Raw genomic sequence first — 21,460 nt, 5'->3', positions numbered from 1 at the left:
CAGACTTGTTTGCTTGAGAAATATCAGTATACTGGACAGCAGCAAGTGTTATTTCTTCTAGCAGTCAAGACATATAGTTTCTTTCAGAAGGAGTGTGCATGCATGAAATATGTACAAGAGATATCAGTGCACTTTTTCGCTTTGGGTTTTTATCCTTGATTTGTACACTACTAATGGGGGCCATCATTCTTTTTGTGGAGCGAACCCCTCAAACATACTTTTGCTACATGTACCATAAATTATTATTATTAATTGTTATTATTTATTAGATTTCTTACCTGCCCTTCACCATGAGGTCCCAGGGGCAGGTTACAACAATTTAAAACACAATATTAATATCAGTTAAAACAAATTAGTCGGGTGTAATTTGTATGTCATCATGCGCCAAAAAATACAATAAATGAAGGTGGCAGACACACCATTGTGGGGAGGGATTTTCACAGTTTAGGGGATGCCACAGAGAATGCCCATTCCAAGACAGCCACTTCCTGAATGTCCAATGGTGGCAGAACTATTATTTATTTATTTATTATTTTGATTTATATCCTGCCCTTCCAGTAGGAGCCCAGGGTGGAAACTACCAAGAAGGCCCCCTCTGCTCACCTTAGCACCCAAAAGGGTCTGTAGGGAAGAAGGTGGTCTGTCAGGTATTTGGGGCCTAAGTCACACCTGGAACCTGAGCAAGCCCCAAATGGGTTACTGAAGCTCTGATTAGGAAATGCAAGGTGGCAGGGGCGTGTATGCATGGATCCAGAGCATAACCCCGAAGGCACATGATGCAGCAACTTTACTGAAGCCAAGCAGGTATGAATCTGGGTCACTACATGGATGGGAGACTGCCTGGGAACCCCATGCATGTCACCCTGAGCTCAGCAATGGAAAAAAGGGCAGAGTAATGGTGTTCCACCAGTATCCTGAAGCAATGGGGAGCCATGGTGTTCCACCAGTATCCTGAATTAAGCAGTCTTTTTATAGGAGATGTTGCAGACGTAATTCAAGAGCCACTCCTGTAATCAATCCTGTAAGTAATCAAAAATACTTAACAATAAAATACTTAAAGTAGGTAAGCTAAAACACAAATTGCCTTCTTAAAATGTTACAGACCTTTGTTGTTCAGTCTTCCCAAAAAACTCTCCAGTTTATCCAACTTCATGTCCGATTCTAACTGCATATCTGGCCTAGCTTCAATTTCTAAACAAAGGAAGAATGGAAACAGAACTGAGATTAAAGAGAACCCATAACTGTTGTCATTATGCATCTTTTTTTAAAAAATGACCCACCTTCCAGGGGTTTTGAGATAGGCGCTGTTGACTTCAGTCTGTTGCAGAAAGGGGACACCACTGGTGTTACGGCAGTTGGAGATGCTAAGCCTACAGAATAAGCAGATTTTCAGTTTTGCATTATATAATGGATGCTTAACCTTCTAGCAAATCAACATGCCTAACCATTTTACCCAGGAAGCTCTCTCCATAATCACCATGATGTTAATATAGGTTGTGCAATCTCATTTATGATCATGTAAATCCATATTTCAGGCAATCACAAAAGACTGCAGTAGGTCCATCTTTTGCAGCAGGTTAACAAATCTGTCAAGCCCCTTTCTGCCCCTTAAAGTGAGCTAGATAAAAGATAAAAGTCCCTTAAAGTGAGCTTGATAAATGTAGTCACCAGCTTTCAGTTCTGTTTGCTCCCCTTCATGCTGATTAGTCAAACAGGACAACTTTTGCATAGATGGATAGAAGAGGTGGTTTGCGGGGAGGAGATAAGACTATAGGCAGCCCAATTTCTTTGCTATGTCAATTGTAGATACAACAGGAAAAGATGAGGAAATATTTGCCTGAGAGATAATTTATCGTGGCAAAACCTCAGAAACATATACTAGGATGATATGCATGGTACACCCTCTCAAATCACAAGTTTTCTTCCGAGGACAATCAAGTCAATGTAATTCTAGCCTGCACCAGTGATTTGCAAACTTCCTTTCTTCAGGGAACTGTTTACGGATTAACTTGTCTGAAAACGAATCCGTGCATATCTGACATAGAACCCCATTGTGTTATGAAGGATTTTGGGGAATGTTGTAGACCAGGAATGGTAAACCTGTGGCCCTCCAGATGTTGTTGCTGCCCTTGACTCCTTCTGGGAGGAAGAGCAGGATATAAATTTAATAAATAAAATAATACAACTCCCAATATCCCCAACCATTGGCCATGCTGGCTGGCTGGGGCTGAGGGGAGTCCAACAACATTTCAAGGGCCACAGTTTCCCTTGTCCCTGTTTCAGAAAGAGCATACAGTTCATTTCCTTGGATCATTAATTATAAGACTCCCCTGTATCTGTGTAGTGTAGAAGATAGATATCAATAGACAAACTGTCTCATAGGGAAGCTGGTCCACCATTACTGATTTTGTCGCGGAAGAATCTCTGATAAACTTCCAAGGAATTAACTCCCTGGTTCCCTGGAACTCACTAAAAGCCACTGCCCAGGACTATTCAACTTCTGGGGCAAGTGTAGTTCAGTCATATTTGAATTCTATTGCTTACAGAAAATCATCACATGTGAGTTTAATCATTTCATGAATTGAAGGCAGCCGTCTAGAGCAGCAGCTCCCCAAATTTTTTCCCACCGACCACTTGAAAATTGGTGATGGTCTTGGTGGACCACTTAAAGGTTTTTCTGTCTGTTGTAGCAATTGTAATGTGCCTTACTAGATGTTGTTTCAGATTTAATTGTATTTTGATTGTTTCTTATTTCTTATATTATATTTTATTGTATTACAATTTGCATAGAATTCAAACTGTAATACAATAAACTACAAAACAGGAAGCAATAAAGAAGCAATAAAACTACAATTAGAAATCCACATGACTATTTAATGCAGACGTGCCACGCACCACCTGAATGAAACTTGCACAAGACCAGTGGTCCAAGGGCTACAGTTTGAGAACCCCTGATCTAGAGTGTGCAAGTGAAATTCTTAACTTACTACACCTTTGGACAACTAGCAATTACTCTAACCAATTGAATAAAGGACAGATGTGTGAAATAAATGCTACTTATATGTTTTCTGTCCCTCTGTTGTTTCCCCTAGGTTTTCACAGAAAACTGCCCATATAATCCACAAATATCTTCTTGAAAATGAACCCAAGAATAAGAATCAAGATACAGTAATAAGGAAAGATTCCTGAAAGCAAATAGGATAACTAAGCAAGTCTTCTAACAAGATGTGATCGCAGCACATTTTGACTGATCAGATTTTATTTACACAAAGCTTGATTTCTAGTTAAAAGGTAATCAAATTGCATATACCAAGAAACTAAACACACTGTCAGCTTCAGAATGCAAATACGTTTGCTGCTGCTGCTGCTTCATCATTCTACTGAGCTTTTAATATAATTGAAGTGGCTTTCTGAATAATGCAGAGGAAAATTGAAATGAGCAGCTTTCAGAAATTATGAAGAACTGAATGTTCCTTGGCAAATCCTCTCATGCTTGTGTCTCACTCCAAACATTGATTAAAAAAGAAAACCAGTTACAAAGGATGGATAATTTACAGACCTTTTTTTACCATTCTGCCAGCCACAGTGAACTGTGTGGAGTCGTTGGCTGCTCCTTTCCCCTTCGCCTTCCAGGCTTCTTCTCGAACACTTATCAGTTGCTTTCTTTCTTCAATTGTCATTTGACTTTCGCAGCTATCCGACATCCTCTGCTTTTTCAAAGAGAAAGAGGTGGCAATGATTATGAGGTCTGCAAAATGTGAACATGATGAGAGGCAGAATAAATAAAACACATTTTAAAAGTTCAGGTTTTTTTCACATTATATATTACCATGTGTCTGCACTACTTTCTTTTCATACCTTTTATGCTATTGTCAGATGGCATTTTCATCTATGAACCTTTGGCCTAATGTTTGTTTCACTGTCATAATTCATCCTGTGCAATCATTCACGTGCTTTTTTGTAAGACTCATTGACAGGGTGGCATTGTAGGTAGCTAGTGCGACATCAAGTGTTTTTGTTTGTTTGTTCCTATTCTGGTTATTTCTTAAATGAGCTTCCAAGATGCATCCATGCAGTTAACACCACTGATGTGCAGGAGGAAGCTAGTTCTGTGATTTACTTATTAGTCAGTTTGTCTCAAAACATACCTAGGAACCATAATGTCTGTGTCATGTTGCCATTTCTAATATTTTTTCAATAGCTGATCATTATGCTTTGGCCTGTCTCTCCCTCCAAAAGTTCTTGTGACTGTTTCAAAAGCTGCAACAGAAGAAGTGGCTATGAGCCAGAAACATCTAAGCTAGGGATGGGGAAGCTTTGGCCCTCTAGATGATGTCCAACTACAACTCCCGTGAGCTTTAGACATCCCTGGCCAGTGGCCAAGGATGCTTCTAGTTGGAGCCCAGCAACATCTGGAGGACTACAGGTCTCCCACCCTGATCTAAACACCACAAATTGCCTTACGTTCTCTTCCAGTTAAATGAAAAGAATCAGACTGGTTTCAAGTTTTAGAAGAGCAAAAGTCTTCTGTATTTATTTTATGTGCAAGCAATAGGATATGATAGAGGATTAATTTATGGGCAACAGTTCTGTGGCGAAGCACCCAATAGGGTGCTTTGTGGGACGTCCAGCTTTACATTTATTACAACAGTGTAGAAGGATCTGCACTGACTACTTATTACCTACTCAGCCAAGATTTGTTACGGGCATTTAAAGTCCTAAACAACTTGAGACCAGGACACCTAGTGCACTGTTCTTCAGCCTTGGGTTCCCAGATGTTCTTGGGCTACAGCTCCCATCATCCTCGGCCATTGGCTAAGCTGGCTAGGGTTGATGGGAGTTGTAGTCGGACAACATCTGGGGACCCAAAGTTGAAGAATAGTGATTTAGCGGACACTCCTCCCCCCAAAATACAGACCACATAGGTATTTAAGAACTTCGAAGGAAACCTTGCTGATTGTTCCACAAAACACCCACCTTCTGGAATGCCCTCCCTATGGTAATTCGTGAAATAGAGATAGTAATAACCATTAAATGCCTCTTAAGAACTTGTATGTTTATCCAAGTTTTCCTGGAAGTTAACTCTTTATTTTTTTGTTTTGCATGCAGCTCAGTTTTATTTGTGATGTATAGCTGTGTTTTGTTTTTATCTCATTTTTATCTATTGTTTAGAACATTTTATTGAATGTTGTATCTTTATTGTTTTTATGTAAACAGCTTAAGATATGTTTATTATTTTAAGTGGTATAAGTCTTTAAACAAACAGGCAGGCAGGCAGGCAGGCAAGTGGTAAATCATATGAACATACAAAGTTGCCTAAAACCGAGTCTGCTTATTGGTCCAGTATTGTCTACCCTGACTGGCTGCAGCTCTCCAAGGTCTCAGGCAGAGTCCCCCCCCCACATCTCCTGCTACTTGATCCTCCTATGAGATGCCAGGAATTGAAGCAAGGACCTTTTGCATGCAAAGCATGTGCTCTACCATCACGCTATGGGCCCCTCCGGCCCCAAGCTCTCACAGGACTGCTCACTCACTGTTCTTGACAGTTTCACAGGGCTATTAATATACTTCAGCCTTTTTTCAGGTGCATGCATGCAAGCATGTACAGGTGCAATGTTTATATATATATTCACAAACTTTATAATTGCTTTTCCACCTGATGAGTATGTATAGAATACATACAGCACAAGAAAGACTGATAAAAGCTGTGGACATGGCAATTATAGTTCTATCATGAGATAAATGCAGCAATATTCACAATCACGAACTTCTGGGGAGGTAGTTTCCAACAATGCTTGCCTACATTGTGAGCATTCACCAACCTCCTCCTGCTCCTCTCCATTTCCCATTGGTAGCAAGCTGGCAAGGCAGAATTTCTCCTAGCAGCACAAGCAGATGTTCCAGATGACTAAATTTTCATCAGCTGTGTGTGCACTGCACCAAGTAACCACTTGGTAGTCGGCAATCTATATTTCACCTAAAAGTTCCTACTGGAGCATGAACTAAAGACTGAGGAAATAAACACTGCAAAGAGTAGGTTCCTTCTGCTTCTTTAGCTTTGGAAATCACTTTCTGACCAAGCTAAGATAATATCTGAATTTAGCAAGTATTCCCTTGGCTTGCAACAGGATTGCTCTTGATTGATCTGAGGACATCAGAAGGCATTTAGCTCTCAAGACATTTGGAATGGCTACATGACTGGCCTGGACAGATTTTCTGAACTGACTGCAAAGATCTAATTCTTATGTGGTAGCTTGAAGCACCTTCGACAGCTCCTTGAAAGTTTGGACTAAAACCCAGAGTGGATTCCACTGTCCCACTGACATGGAGCCATCAACTGCCACTGCATCTTTGTATGCTGACAATTCTCTTAATACAATCACCACAAAACTGAGTTTTATATTGTTTCTTGCTAAGCTAAAGAATCAGACAGAACAGGCAATATTTCACCTTCCATCTCCAGGGGTGACGCTCAAAGACCAAGGGGCTTGGGTCTCTCAAACTAGCACTACTGACCTTGAGGAAAAAGAAAATGGAAATATGAGAATGAGAGGCAAAACAGAAGCAGAAACAGAACAGAAGCAGGAACCCTTCCCTAACTGAGTTACTGAAGCAGAATTAGTTCAAATCTAGAACATCAAGTAATGGCTTGCATGTGTGAAGCAGTCATTCTAGATCGCCACTACACCCCAAAACTGTAGAAGTTACCTGTCCCCAAGGCAGTGTAAAGCCATGCCCTGAAATCTAGCCACTGACACAGATATTTGCTTTAGTGTTTGGGCTCATTATATTAAATTTGCAACCTGCATTGGATGTATGTTAGCAATGGGCTCCGTTTCTGCAATAATCAGATTTGCCATCAGATTAATTATTATTTCCGATATTCTCTTTCTTTGCGGAATTTTGAAGTAGCAACTCTCTGCACCTGGTTTCTGATTTATTTTTTTTCCTGATTTGTTTTTTAAAAATTTGCTTTGAAATCTATAGTATGAGTGATATTTTTATCTATCTACTTTCTATGTGAGCTCTTCAAATGTGTATTCTCTTTCACTAATGTTAATGAAGGGTTGATTGTAACTGACAGACAGAAAGCAGCAGGGGGTAATGAAGTGTTAATTGTAAGCTGCAGGGGGGAAGACACTGACTTGATTATCTGCCTAATCTGCTCTGTGGTGCACTTGAAAAGCAATGTGAACAGGCAATCACTACAGAGTTCAGAATAAAGATCGATACCAGTGGAGGCTCGTGAATAAATAGCTATTATAATATCAATAATTCTCTGCAAAGCAAAAAAAAAAAAAATAGGAGATCGGAAAAATGAAAAGATATTGGAGGAAAAAGAAATTGGATTGTTAATGACCACCAGGGGGCCACATTTAAAAACAAAATGTAAAAAAGGAGAGGATTCTATCCTTAATGTAAGTGTAAGGCATCTTGGATTCATGTTTTAGAAAAAGACAGCAAATAATGTAATGATAATATAATGAAGGGTAAGATAATGTTTACAGTGGAGCAGCTGATAATTCCATCAGGATCTACAGGAGGGAGAGATGAGAGGAAGGGCCTTTCCATTGGCTCTGCTGAGAGACCAACTCCATTTGGCTTCTCCTTTCCCTGAACTGTTTTCATTCAAGTTGGTTGTTGTCAGAACTCACTAAATTTAAGAACTGGTGCCTCAGTTTTTTGTTTTCCTCTTCCCTCCTCACCCCTTTTTCCTTTTGTCTTGGTATTTTTCTATCTTGTTTGTTATTGAACTTACGTAAGCTGCTTTGGGAGCCTTTTCAGCTGAAGAACAGGACAACATGATTTAAACAAATACATACGTATATATGTACATGGCACCATTTCAGATTTCTGTCTTTGTCTCCAGTTTCATAAAGGGATTAAAAAAGAGAATGAAGCCAAACAAATTGGCACACACCAAAAATGGAATTACCATTCCCACAACATCAACAGATGCCCCTTTTTCTAAGCAGAAAGGGAAGCCCAGATTGTGGAGCAATATTACATTTACTATAGCTGATGGGGTAGAATCGTATTCTACCATGTTAAATCAAAATCACCCTCATGCCCTTCTGGTGGTTTGTACAAGCACAAATGGCGACAGACAACTACATACCTTATATCATTGGAGTCAGAATCACTTGTTTAACAAGTGTGCCAATTTTTATAGTGGTATTCCAAAAACTCAGGGAGAATCAATAGGTTAAAATGAAAAAAAAATGGGTTGGAGACAACTTGGAAACACAGGGCCCTTCCCCCCCCCCAAACCTGCTTTTACCCTATTTTTTCCTTTCAATTATTAAAAAACTAACAACAGCTTCAGCACCTGTAGTGGTTCCATTTGATAGCCACATCATAGCAGGAGTGCCTTTGGATGTTTTACAGTTAAAAAACGCAGTGGCTGATTTTTAATGGATTTTTAAAAATACGCATTAGAGTGAATGATAACACACTGCATGCGCAGATCCGACATGCTCCTCCTCCCCCTTGCGCAAGCATTCAGAAAGTACAGACAAAATAACTACCAGGAGTTCAAACTTCCAAGTTTGGTTTCATTTGTTTATTGCCTTCAACCTGTGGATTCTTCTTGCGTTTTTGGAAAATCAATATAAAAACTGGTAGACTTGTTAAGTAAAGTTTTCAGAGTTCAAAACCATAAGGTATGAATGTTTACATTGTCATTTGCACTTACGCAAAACAATGGAATGGCAGGGGAGTGTAATAGCAATCTAATGCTTTCTCTTTTTTTTTTTTTTTTTACAATAATTTTTATTCAAATTTTCATAAAACATACAAAACAAAATCATAAAACATTCAAAGACAAAAAACAAAACAAAACAAAAATGATTAAACAAAAAAATAAAATGTTGACTTCCCATTTGTCACAGATCAAATCAATTGTAGGTCTACAATATATAACAATCCTGTCTCTTAAATTATATTATAAAATCACTTTCCTCCAGTAGTTATCTTAATTAATCATCAAATCTCATAAACATTACTTTATTCTTTCCACAAAAAGTCAAAGAGAGGTTTCAATTCTTTAAGAAATATATCTATCAATTTTTCTCCAAATAAACATGTCGATTAATCCATCTCGTTAATAATAGTAATAATCTTATTGTCATAACCATAGTCCAAATAAACATATCGATTAATCCATCTCATCAAAATCTGTTAGGTCCAATAATTTCAATAGCCATTATTCCATTATCCATATTAATTCCATCTTCCATCTTCAATAGTCCTGTTAAGTCCAGTAATTTCAGTGTCCAATCTTCCATTATCAGTATTCCATAATAATCTTGCTGTCATAGCCATAGTCATATAATAAGAGTCTGATGGGAATTTCCTCTATCCCAAATATTTTCTTGCCATCAATTCTGAATAAGTTGCTGAAATATTGTTGTAAAGTCATATCTCTGTTCTTCTTTTTTACAAAATGCACTGGCTCATCTCTTGAGAGTTTTTCCATTGTCACATGGCTGCAGTTAATTCCATAGATTTTCTCTATATCAAGCTCCATCACGCCATTCCAGTCCAGAAGATTATCCAAGCCATTGATAACTTTATCTCTAATATCTTCATTAATTTCTTCAGAGATAACGTTAAATTCCAAACAGTAGATTTTATTTCTAATATCCATAAACTCCAGATCTTTTTCCAATTCCACATTTGTTCCAATCTCCAGGGCTTGTATCTTCCCTTTATTTTTTCTTTTCTCATCTCTGATCTCATTCTCCTCTCTCACAGGATCCCCTATTTCTTTAAGCTCCTGCGTCATTTTGCTCAGTTCCATTTTCAGCTCCTTACTGCCCTGTCGCAGGGTTTGTTTCGTTATCTCAATCTCATCCATTATTTTCTGAAACATAATTACTTCCAGATTCTCAGCCACTTTCTTGATTGCCATTTTTAAAACCACGAAAACAAAACAAAACAAAAATAAAGAAGAACCACTTCTTATTTCAGCAACAATTGGGTTAATATTCCAGGCTTGATGACATCACAGTATAAACAGAGCAGCCTGCCTTATCTCTCTATGTTCAAGAACACAAAACAAATTTAGTTCCCAGCATCAAAACAGTTAGTGGCGTCGTGAAGAAGCAGATTCGTCAAAATAAAATAGACCAAAAAGAGAATAGTCCCAGACAATATAATGTTCCTCGGAATAGAAATCCCTCTTCTGTTTATATCTTTAGAATGCACTTCCAGGACAGCTTTTTGCAATAGAAACAGAGATAAGCTGTTAATTTCGTGACTTCCGGGAAGGGTGACTTCGCTTGTGCCTGCTTTTGAGACGGGCTCCCACCTCAAAAGAAGCTTATTCAGATATAAATCAGTCAGAACATTTTTTTTTTGACTGATGAAATTTCTCCCGGGCAGGGAGAAACGTAGAGATCAACCTCAAAAGCCTGTTTTTGTTGGGAGGACTGGATTTCATTAATTTATGAGAAAAGGTCCAGCCAGCAATGCTGGACGGACTTCCGAACAAGCTCTATCTGATTAATGCGATACGTTTATCTTTTCTTCAAAGAGAAAACGGACTAACAGGCAAGCACCCTTCTTTCTATTATTTTTTTTACTTGGTTTAAATTGTTGCAGCAAAAAGAGATTTGTCAAATGAATCAGCTTTAAAGAACTTCTGGGTGAGCTATAACTCTTCTCTGTTATTCGCAATCTAATGCTTTTTCAAGCATCTGCTGTGGCTCAGAGTTTTTAACAACAGTTTGTGTAATTGTGCAAACAACCAGCAGCACAGAAATGTGCAGTTCCGCATATGTTCAGTTCTGCAAATTTGTATAAAATAGAACCCAATATGTGTTTCACAAGAAACCCACATGCAATTTTAATTGGTATTTTCACTTCCTATGTCATATGTCTTGTTTCTGTTATTTGGACTGACCGCAGGTGTTTGCCAGCACTTGCCATATGCTCACAGGCACATGTTACCAAATTTTTCCAAGCTACACAGATAGTACTTTGGATGGTGAAAGACCAATTCAAATTGTGTTTGCATTTTTATAAAATGTGTAGGGCAGTACAAGAGGAGTTGTGGTCTCCCACACCCCTGGCACATCCACTATAGCTGGCCAATTTCCTTGCTTTTTTTAGAGTTTGGTAAGAAGCTTTGTGCAGCTATAAGAACATTCTTAAACTAGAGGTTATTTGATTATAGAATGATTATAGTAGATATATAGGAATGAAGGAATGAAACAAGAGAAATAAAGGCCCCACTAAGTCCTCAGTAGTATGATACAGTCAATTCCTAATTATTGTTCACATAAAAAGTTATGACAATTTCATAACACTTTCACAAGTGACACTAAACATGCCTTTTTTTACTTACAGTAGGAAACAAACATATGGCTTCTCACCAATTTAATAGGAGTCAGCCATTTTAAAACCATCTGGAAATGGGGTTAGGTAAGTGGAACAAATCCAGTCTATCCTGTCCCCAGGAATAGAGGAGGGGATCTTGATGACTGCTAGCTGCTGTCTTTAACACAGAGCATGCAGAATCTGGGCTTCCCTCCTGGGAAGGGTGGGGGCCCATGGCCTCACCTACACTAGAATACAATGGATGTGGGATTTCCAAAAAAAGACATCTGAATGCCCATAATGCAAATTCGTATCACTCTATAGTCCAAAACTCAAGTGGAATGTTATCTTTGAAAGCAACCATAGATGTTAAAAATGATCAGGATGTACATAGCTTATTTCTTCCTCTTTGTGGTAGGGGGACAACTACTGAGAAGCAGTGTTTTACTATATATGGAAGGGAGTACATAATGGCCTACCACATTTTTGTACTACTGATTTCCAGACACATATGAGAGAAAGAAGGAAGAATTACTTGGGGATAAAAATAGAAGGGGAAAGAAACTATAGATTATAGCCAATGTTAGTAATACTCAGCGTAGACTCATCAATATAAATGAAAAAAAACTCGGGTCCATTAATGTTCATGGGTCTGCTTTGAGTATAACTTAGTTAGATAAACCCCTATACATTCTCCACACGAATAAACACTCAACAAATCATTGCAATCTATTTAGAGTATGCAAGATTTGCTCACCTGATTAAAAGGTACAGAAGGATGAAGTTTATGGGCAGCAGCTATAGCGGGAGAATAAGTAGAAGCATAGACAGGTTCCTATGGACAGGGGCAGAAGCAATATGAGAGAATTAGAAAGGCATGAAAATGATGTGCAAGACAGTAAGGGACAGGACAAAGGACTGGTGATTGCTTCATGATAAATGGCAGTTTTCATCCTAATCCGTCAGATTTTTTGCACTCTAGACAATATTCTTCAATAGTAACATAACAAAACAACACACAGAGACAATATGTTTCCTGAAGCCATGCAACAATTAGAAGGGTTAGCAGTAGCTCAAAGTGCTCAGAAAGAAGCATGCATAGGAAAGAGCATGTACAGCGTCCCATTAACCACAAGAACCAATGCTTTCACCCAGCAATGCATTTAGCCCCTGCTGGAACAAAGAGCTGTCCATCATTTTGATGCACCACCACCATAAACAGGCTAGGAAATATGGCTGGAAGGGAATACTGAAATGCACCCAGGAAACCCCCCCCCACCGTAAACCTAGAATAACCCTGTCATTAGAGCCAGGCTTACCCAAAGTAGCTTAGACATCTCATTATGATCTGTAACTGCTCCTTCTTCCTACAGGTTAAAACAAACAGGAAACATTGCAGAGTGATAGAGAGGTGTAGCTACAGAAGGCAGTTTGCATTCCAAGTGCACCTAGTCTGATTAAAACTCATAGTAGGTGCACTGCAAGCTGCCGTCTAGTGGTGAGACCCACTGCATTTGCCATAGATATTTGGGGTATTGATCCTTGATGTAAGAATAGCCCTAAATCAAAATGCCTTTCTTTACAGCCCTAAAAGATCACTTTTAGCTCTCTGTGGGAGATTAAAAAGCATCGTTTTTGCGTAAGCACTTGGTTGGCATGAAATGTATTTCAAACCCCTCTTGCTGATTTAATATTCCAGTGGCATAACATGGAGCTCATAATCTGGAACTCAAACCTGACTAGGAAAGAAGAGTGTACATTTCAGTAAAGGGACAACCTAACAGAGAACATTTCAACATTTCCCTTGTATTATTATGAAAAAGTCAAGGGAAGGAGAACAAGCCAAAAAGGCAAAGGGGATATGAAACAGATGAACTTTAGTTACAATTTTATTCATGTCTAGGAGACTTCGGCATACTGAATCAAATACAACAACGTCTATTGAAGCTAAATGTTGGAACATTCCGGACAGACAAAAAAACAACCTTCACACAGCACACGGTTAAACTGTGGAAGTCACTGTCACAAGATGTAGTGATGGCTTCCAACTTGGATAGTTTTAACAGGGGATTAGACAAATTCACGGAATGCAAAGTTATCAATCGCTACTAGCCATAATGGCTATGCGCAGCCTCCAGTGCTGGAGGCAACAGGCCTCTGAGAGGAGAGTGCTGTTGCACACGTGTCCCTCTTGTGGGCTTCCCACAGGCATTTGACTGGCCACTGACTGGCATTTGGTCTGATCCAGCAGGGCTGTACTTATATTGTTATATGAACAAAGATATGAGTGCAAAACACAGGAGGAAGTTTTAGAAGGTAACATGGAAACAACTCAATTTTATTAAAATGTATAGTATGTTCTAATCCAGGAAAGGTTGCTACAAATACTATGCCTCAAAATATAACCAATAAACAAAGTAATTGGTAAGATCCAGTCATGGAGCTCATTTGCACAAAACTTTTGATTTCTTTTCTCACATCCCAAAATTTGCTCCAGGGTGTTCCCCAACTCTCTGGAGCATATTTTGGGGGTGTAAAGGGGGGCTGCAGGGAACAGAAGAGGAAAGAGAAGACCTACTGCACAAGGAAACACCTGCTGCTCCACCTACAGGAGGCCACAGCTCAGTAGTGGAGATCTGCTTTACATGCAGAAGCTCCCAGGTTCAACCCCCGGCATCTACAGGTAGGGCTGAGAGAGATCCCCTGCCTGACATTTTGGAGAACCGCTGCCCGTCAGTGTGGACAATAGTGACCTAGATGGACCAATGGTTAGACTCAATATAAGGTAGATTCCTATGTACATTGGCTCTGACCTATCTATATGCCTACTAACAGCTATGTTTGGAACTAAGAAGTTGGCATGCACAGTAAAAAGGTATAATATTCCACTCAATGTATCTCCCTCAAAAGTATGCAAATGATTTTATAGTGAAAATGTTTTCCTCTATGGGTGGTGGTGATGATGATGGAGAAAGCATTACAAACCACAACACTCAGCATACTGTTTTTCCCAGTATATCTCAGTTACATGTAAAACATGTTTATTTAAAAGAACTTCTCAATTTTAAGGCCATTAACGTATTAAAATTCCTCATTCCCTAAATAATTACTGTTTTATGGAATACTAAAAAAAAAGTCAACAGGCTTGATGTTTTAGGTATTCAGCTGAAAGAGTTCAACATATCTAAACATTTCAGAAATGTTCTTAAATCCTGAAAAACTGGAAGGTCTTATCGAGAGGCAAAGAGCCTTAAACTCACTTAAGCAGTTGGCTGAAGCCATACTTTGGCTACAAAGCATTGCAGGCCTATGGTATTTGATGGATGTGTAATCTTACAAATGTGCCATTTATATTTAGGAAAGTTACAGATTGCTGCTGCGTGTTACAGACAAAAGTGCATGCAAGCCATACCAAGAAAAGTCAGCCACAGGCTTCAGAATGCACCAGCAGTCGATCAATAGTTATATAATTTTCATAGAAGCAAAAATATCCCTAGTACTGTTTATCTGAACAATTCTCAATATAAAACATCTGCATAGCATCAGAGCAGGATTCAGGATTAAGCAGCCAGTATAGTTTTCATCAGCACTAGAAACGATACAGCCATTTATAAATTATCAAAGGGGTGCCAGACTGCATGTACTCAATGCAAGAGGGCCTTTGAAGAGCTGAATCCAGCTGTCTTAAAATGAAGATGCAACTCTTTCCCACACTACATGTTTGTCCAATAACTGTTATTTGGAATGTAAGGCAAATGGTAGCAAAAGTGCAGTGAGATGACATTCCAGTTGAGATAGCTTGAATTTTATGAGGCTTTGAAAAAGAAATGCCTCCCAGACATTTACCTCTTATGTTGAGTATATGAAGTTTGGCATATCCAATGATGTTTTTATTTTGAAATTAACTTGTGCAACAACAACTTTGTGCAGTACTAGCAAAAAGGATTTTCTTTCTGCTATTGTTGTTCTGTCAATGAAGCACTTGTTTCAGCACCAGATTCTGCACTGGCCAATATGTCTGGAGTTTGGCTTTCTGGGACTGGGAAGTTTTTTAAGTATCTGGACCAGAATGGATATATGCTAAAGGCATCTCCCAGGATCAGATTTAATAGCAAATCTGTTTTTTGTTGGAGATAAATTGCTAATACGAATCTTCTGATTGTTTCCTGCTGGACATCTGGCTGGTTCTCTTGAACATAAAATTTTATTATATTCAGTGGTACGGCTCCATGTCAGTGGGCAGTGAAATCCACTCACGGATTTAGTCTGAACTTTCTAGGAGCTGTCCAAGGTGCTGAAGAAATTTCAGACTAAAATCAGGAATGGATTCCACTTGCCCCGCTGACATGGAGCCATCAGCTGCCACTTTTTGTATTTTAGAAATGGCAAGCCTACTCCTCCAGCAAGTTACCAGGGCTGCTATGATCTGGACTTAGTCCTTTGGTCTTATCAAGCCAAGACAATCCACTTAGTATCTGAAATGGAATGATTTAAAAGAAGTGGCACACAGAAGAGATATTGTGGTCTGCCATAAATTGACTCAAGCTGCAATTTTATACACTCTTAGCTGGGACTGGGAATAAGTTGCATTGGAAGCAATGGGGCTGACTTCTGAGTAGGCATGTATATGGTTGTGCTGTAAACCACCTGGCTCTGATTGAGGCTCTGTTAGGAGCTGGCTCAGTCAGATAAGCCACACTTGAAATTACATGAATGCTTACCTCCCCATCTAAGACAAATTAATTAAAAAACGGAACAACTAAAGTAACTAATAGAAACTGAGAACTTATTTCAGCAGCAAAATTTAGAAGAATCTGGTCAGTTTAAGATTAGAATAACAACAAAAAAGGCTGAGAGGAGAATGTATTCACAGTAGGTCAAGTGACCAAATAATCTTTGACTGATTAACTATGTGCCTTTCAACTGTTCTAATTACTTAATTAAATTTAAATGAACTTTAATATTATCAAAGGCATGGTATTGTATAAGTACTCTTTTTGAGATACTAAAGAAAGTTAAAGATGAATTACAGCTTACTTAACAAAAGCTACTATTCTTGGTTTTGATGAAAAAGGATATCTTTAACATTTTCTTTTCATGCTCTATAATTATACTGACTAACCCAAGCCAACGCAGATTTTTTTTTAAAAAAAAATGTCCTTAATTTTAAGCTCAAACTCAACCAACCAAGGCTGCAATCCAATACATGTCTACTCAGAAGTAAGCTCCATTGGGTTCAATGGAACTTACTTCCAGGTAAGCTTGTACTGGATTACAGCCTAAAGTTTTAACTGATCATCAATTAAAGCTTGCAGCCCTATTTTACATCATGCAAACAAAAAGGGAAGAGAAAAAGGGGAAGAATTAATTAGGGTAAAAGAATATTATGAGTTCCATGAATGGATTGCTGTTAGTAACCTTAATAAAATCTAGGTGCTTTACATCTTTACAGGAGATTGGAAGGGGATGGGGAGGGAGGGGCAAAGGAAGGGGGAGGGAAGGACCAGGAGGGAGGAGAAGGGACGGCAGGTTTGATCATTTGCACACTTTTTGAGTTCAACTGGATTTATTTCTGTGCAATCATGTTTAGGATAGGTGAAAGTGACTTTGGGAAGGGGCAGGGAGGGGAAGAGGAGAGGGAGGAGAGGAGATTGGGTGGGTGGGCACTGGGCAGAGTGGAAGCCCCTTTCCTTTCCAAAAGGAAAACACTGTGAACAGTATCATTCTTTTTCAGAGTTTCCCCCTCCTTTTTATTCTACAGCAGGCACATAGAGCCTCCCACCCAAATTTAAACCAAAGCTGTCCCTGGCTACATCCACACCAGGCCTTTATTTCACTTTAGACAGTCATAGCTTCTCCCAAAGAATCCTGGGATGTGCAGTTAGTGAAGGGTGCTGAGAGTTGCTAGGAGATGCCCTGTTCCCCTCACAGAGCTTTAGTCAGAGCGGCTGACTGTTAAACCAGTTTGGTTACTGGAGCTCTGTCAGTGGAATAGGAGTCTCCTCCCAGCACCCTTCACAAACTACACTTCCCAGGATTCTTTGGGGGAAGCCATGACTATCTAAAAAATAAAGGTCTGGTGTGGGTGTGGCCCCCTGATTAGCCAAGCCCAGCAGCTGTGAGTCTGGCTTTTAGAACACTGACAGTTGGTTCTTACTGAGCATGCCTGACATTATCATTCAGTTCAATGTAAATTTTCTTAAATTAATTAAAAATCAGCCAGGCATTTTTTAAACTTTTAAACTGAAGATGGTGAAGGTCAAAGTATGGGGCAAGGTCAGTAAAAGGATTACTGGTACTCTGTGAACATGGCTGATTTTTTAATTAATTTCAACCAATTATGAGAACTCTGACAAAAAAGTCCCAAAGGGGTCTGTTTCTCTCTCTCTCTTTTTAGACTTTGATCTCTCTATTCTCTCTGTTTTGTGTATTGCTATGAAAATTTAGAGGTTTGTAAAGCAAGCGTTTCTGAGTTCAGGGCTATAAGTTTTGTAAGGTTTTGTTTTGAAATGAGCTTATGAGAAGCATCAGAATGGCATGGGGGGTATTTTCAATTTAACATTGCAGAATGAGAAATTCATGCTGGCTATAGTATACAGCCGCTCTCGTGGCGGTATAATTATATACTACAGCATATAGAACAGGGGTGAGGAACCTCTGGCTCTCCAGATGTTGCTAAACTTCAACTCCCATCAGCCAGAACAAGCATGGCCAATGGTCAGGGATGATGAGAGCTTTAGTCTAACAACATCTGGAGGGCCACAAGTTCCCCTCTCAAGAACAATTTTGGGTTACTAGTGCTGTTGAGGAGTGTTAGAATTTTACCTGCTGAGGGCACACTTTTCTCACTAATGATTCTGATTAATTATAGGTTTGATACTTTAGTTTGGTAAATTAAATATCCATTAAGGGTTGCAGAAACTATAAAAATATCAGATTGCTTTTGCAAACTTGTCCCATAAAGCTTATACCACATTGAACCTTTTTGCCTTTAAAGTGCCATGAGACATGTTTTTGCTAAAACAGACCAACATGGCTGCCCAACAGGCTATCTTATGAATGCCTACAGCTGTATTGCCACAATCCTAGGAAGAAACCATAAAGCTACTTAAAAAATGTAAACAGTTATATAGTTAACTGACTAAGAACTTAAACAAAAGCTTTAAAAACTCTTAAATCTCAAGACAGACAAAATCATGTCATCTTCAGGCATACTGAACTCCTCACTCTCTCAGAACTCCTCAACAGGAACACTTTTGAACATAATAACCACAGAACTTCTGTTTAGACAGAAAAAAAACTTCCTTGATGTTAGATCAGCCTTCCACAAACTGGTGCCCTCCGGATGTTTTGGACTACAACTCCCATCAGCCCCAGCCATCTTTGGCTAATGGATTACGAGAGCTGTACTCCAAAACAACTGGAGGCACCAAGATGGGGAAAGGTGCATTATAGCAACAACTAATGAACTATGACTGAAGTCTACGAGGTGAAGTCAAGACATTCCTATGTTATTTTATTCCTAAATTATTTTGCAAAGTACATGTTTACTCTTCTCCTATTTAGACATAAGGCTTGTGTCAAAATGCCAGAAAAATGTCTTTGTTCAGCTAAGAAAACATCTTAGTTGACCCTCCTCGGTGCATAAGAGAGACAGAGCTGTTACGTGTCAAGTTCAAACCCTGCTGATGGTGAAATGCCATGCTACAAGTGTTACCTCAAGATAGGCATGCCAGTTTAGCTTGATACTGATGCATCTGGAGTGCTGAAGTGTGTTCAAGTGGAATACTTCCCCCAAATATGGGCAACTTTACCTTCTTTGTAAACAACGGCTCCATCTCTGGCAGCTGAGGGCCACGCTCAGTGGCAGACACCCGGCCATACTCCTGCTGTTTTTTGTTCAGCCTGTTTTTCCAGTCTTCTTCACCACTCTTCCTTAGAAGTGCCAGCCTGAAAACGTGAGGAAGTAGCAAAGAGAAAAATACACCATGTTGAACAATACTGAATATTCCTGATCAGCTTTCTATGTTCTTTCATGTTGCAGTAACAAACGAGTTTGGGGGTGGCCAGTAGCTCTGCGGTAGAGCACAATCCTGGCAAGACTGAGGGTGTGTGGGTGAGTGGTTCCAGGATTTGCGAAGTTGATAAGCTGCCTGCCTTGGATAGGGTCGCACTCTCTCTGAAGGAGCAGGCGCATAATTTGAGTGTGCTCCTGGATTCAGTTCTGTCACTGGAGGTGCAGGTGTCCTCAGTGGCTAGGAGTACCTTTTACCAGCTGTGGTTGGTAAGATAGCTACGGCCATTCTTGGATCGGGGAAGCTCGACTACTGCTGTCCATGCACTGGTAACCTCAAGGTTGGATTACTGAAATGTGCTCTATGTGGGATCACCCTTGAGGTTGATGTGGAGGCTGGAGCTGGTTCAGAACACATTAGCTAGGTTGCTTGGAGGGGCAAACTACTGCCAGCATAGAATACCTTGCTTGCGGGATTTGCCCTGGCTGCCAATCTGCTACTGGGCCAAATTCAAGGTGTTGGTACTAACATATAAGGCCCTATTCAGATCAGGACCAGACTGCCTTATCCCTTATATACCCAGTACGTCACTGTGGCCTGCAGAGAGCTTCTCCTTCAAGTTCCAAAGATATCAGAAGCTTGCTCCACTCTGAACAGGGCCTTCAGTGTGGCTGCCCCTGTTTTGTAGAACAGCATCCCTGTTGGGATATGACAGGCATGCACAAGTTGCACTTTCTGGATACAGCTGAAGACGTTTTTGTTTCAACAAGCTTTCCCAGCTGCATGAATAGGACTCTACCATACTTGGTATTGTTTTTATCTGCAAATAGTTTCTGTGTTGCCTTGCACATTGCTTTGAAATGTGTGTGACTACCGATAAACAAGTAGATAACCATTCTGTGTGTAGGAGCCACTGCCCATCTAGAGGAAAAATCAAATTAAAGTTTAAGGCAGAATACAGGGTACTCACAGCAAGGCCTGTGGGCAGATACCTGGATCCAGGTAAACAGCCACAAAAGAAAAAAGAAAGGAACAAAGAGGCATTAAAAGCCACCAATGGCTTTGTTGACCAGGCTAGGGGAAAAGAAAGCAAGCTAAAAGGAATAAATAACAAATTAATGCCCATGCTGTATGATGCCAGACAGGAATTGCTGGCTGTAAGCAGCTGAAACTTGATTTCATATTATATATGGTTTTTATAGTTTTATTTCAAGTGAATATGAAGCAGCTTGTAAATACCTTAAATAAATAAATAAATGCTCAGCTAACTTTTGTAGCAGAATATGTTGCCTCAGCTCATACATCTGTATCAAGAATGGGGAAGCTGTGGCACTCCAGATGCTATGAAGCTACAACTCCCATCATGCCTGACCACTGGCCATGCTGACTGTGGCCGATGGGAGCTGGAATCCAACAACATTAGAAGAGCTAACCCTGACCTACATGATATGCTCTCCCTCCCTCCCCAAAACAAAACTCAGTCTTTTTTTTGGTGAGGTTTTTTTACTTACTTCTACCCCTCTTCCACTACTGAAACTAAGCCTAAAGTACATGCAACAGAACTTGGGCATCTTCCACAGCTTACATAGCAATATAGGAAGCTGCTTTATACTGAGTCAGACCATTGGTCCACCTAGCTCATAGTATTGTCCACACCAGCTGGCAGTGTTTCTCCAGGGTTTCAGTCAGGGCATTTCTCCCAGGTCTACCTGGAGATGCCAGGGATTGAACCAGGGACCTTCTACGTGGAAGGCAGATGCTCTACTACTTAACTATGGCGCTTCCCCACATTATTCCTTCTCATCATTGCTTATTTGTACTGTACTTTCTCTTACAAAAGGGAAACCCTAAGCAGATATCATACAAAAAACAAAACAGTAATATTGAAAGTCAAATAATATGAAATACTAGCCAACAATAAAAATGATACAAAGCCTAGAAAGCGAACTTTCGGTTCAGTTCACAGTTCAAAATACATCAATAAAGAAGTGAATTATAAAACACAACCCATATTTTAGTCAAAATATATACACACTTTCCCCCACTCCAATAGCCAATATACTAAACCGTTTGGATGTACAAAATCATTCTCTCCCCACATCGCAATTTCGATTGCATGTACC

At 39.6% G+C, this 21,460-nt stretch overlaps 1 protein-coding gene across 26 annotated transcripts in view; it reads right to left on the bottom strand.

The window, feature by feature from the left end:
• SVIL (supervillin) overlaps positions 1–21,460 on the bottom strand; it is a 196,345-nt gene that overhangs the window by 32,888 nt on the left and 141,997 nt on the right. For 14 of the 26 annotated variants that reach the window (XM_061586465.1, XM_061586466.1, XM_061586468.1 and 11 more), the window contains 7 exons: positions 19,137–19,272; positions 12,642–12,689; positions 12,080–12,157; positions 6,451–6,516; positions 3,560–3,710; positions 1,281–1,370; positions 1,105–1,191 (listed from right to left, as the gene is read on the bottom strand). In XM_061586465.1, coding sequence (XP_061442449.1) covers positions 1,105–1,191; positions 1,281–1,370; positions 3,560–3,710; positions 6,451–6,516; positions 12,080–12,157; positions 12,642–12,689; positions 19,137–19,272 — 656 coding nt within the window. The remainder of the gene's footprint in view (positions 1–1,104; positions 1,192–1,280; positions 1,371–3,559; positions 3,711–6,450; positions 6,517–12,079; positions 12,158–12,641; positions 12,690–19,136; positions 19,273–21,460) is intronic. The other 12 variants (XM_061586463.1, XM_061586475.1, XM_061586448.1 and 9 more) reach the window with 11 other exon arrangements.

This window comes from Rhineura floridana, chromosome 10, assembly GCF_030035675.1.
Source record: "Rhineura floridana isolate rRhiFlo1 chromosome 10, rRhiFlo1.hap2, whole genome shotgun sequence".
NCBI classification, from domain to species: Eukaryota; Metazoa; Chordata; class Lepidosauria; order Squamata; family Rhineuridae; genus Rhineura; species Rhineura floridana.
This window is presented reverse-complemented; position numbering and strand designations above follow the sequence as displayed.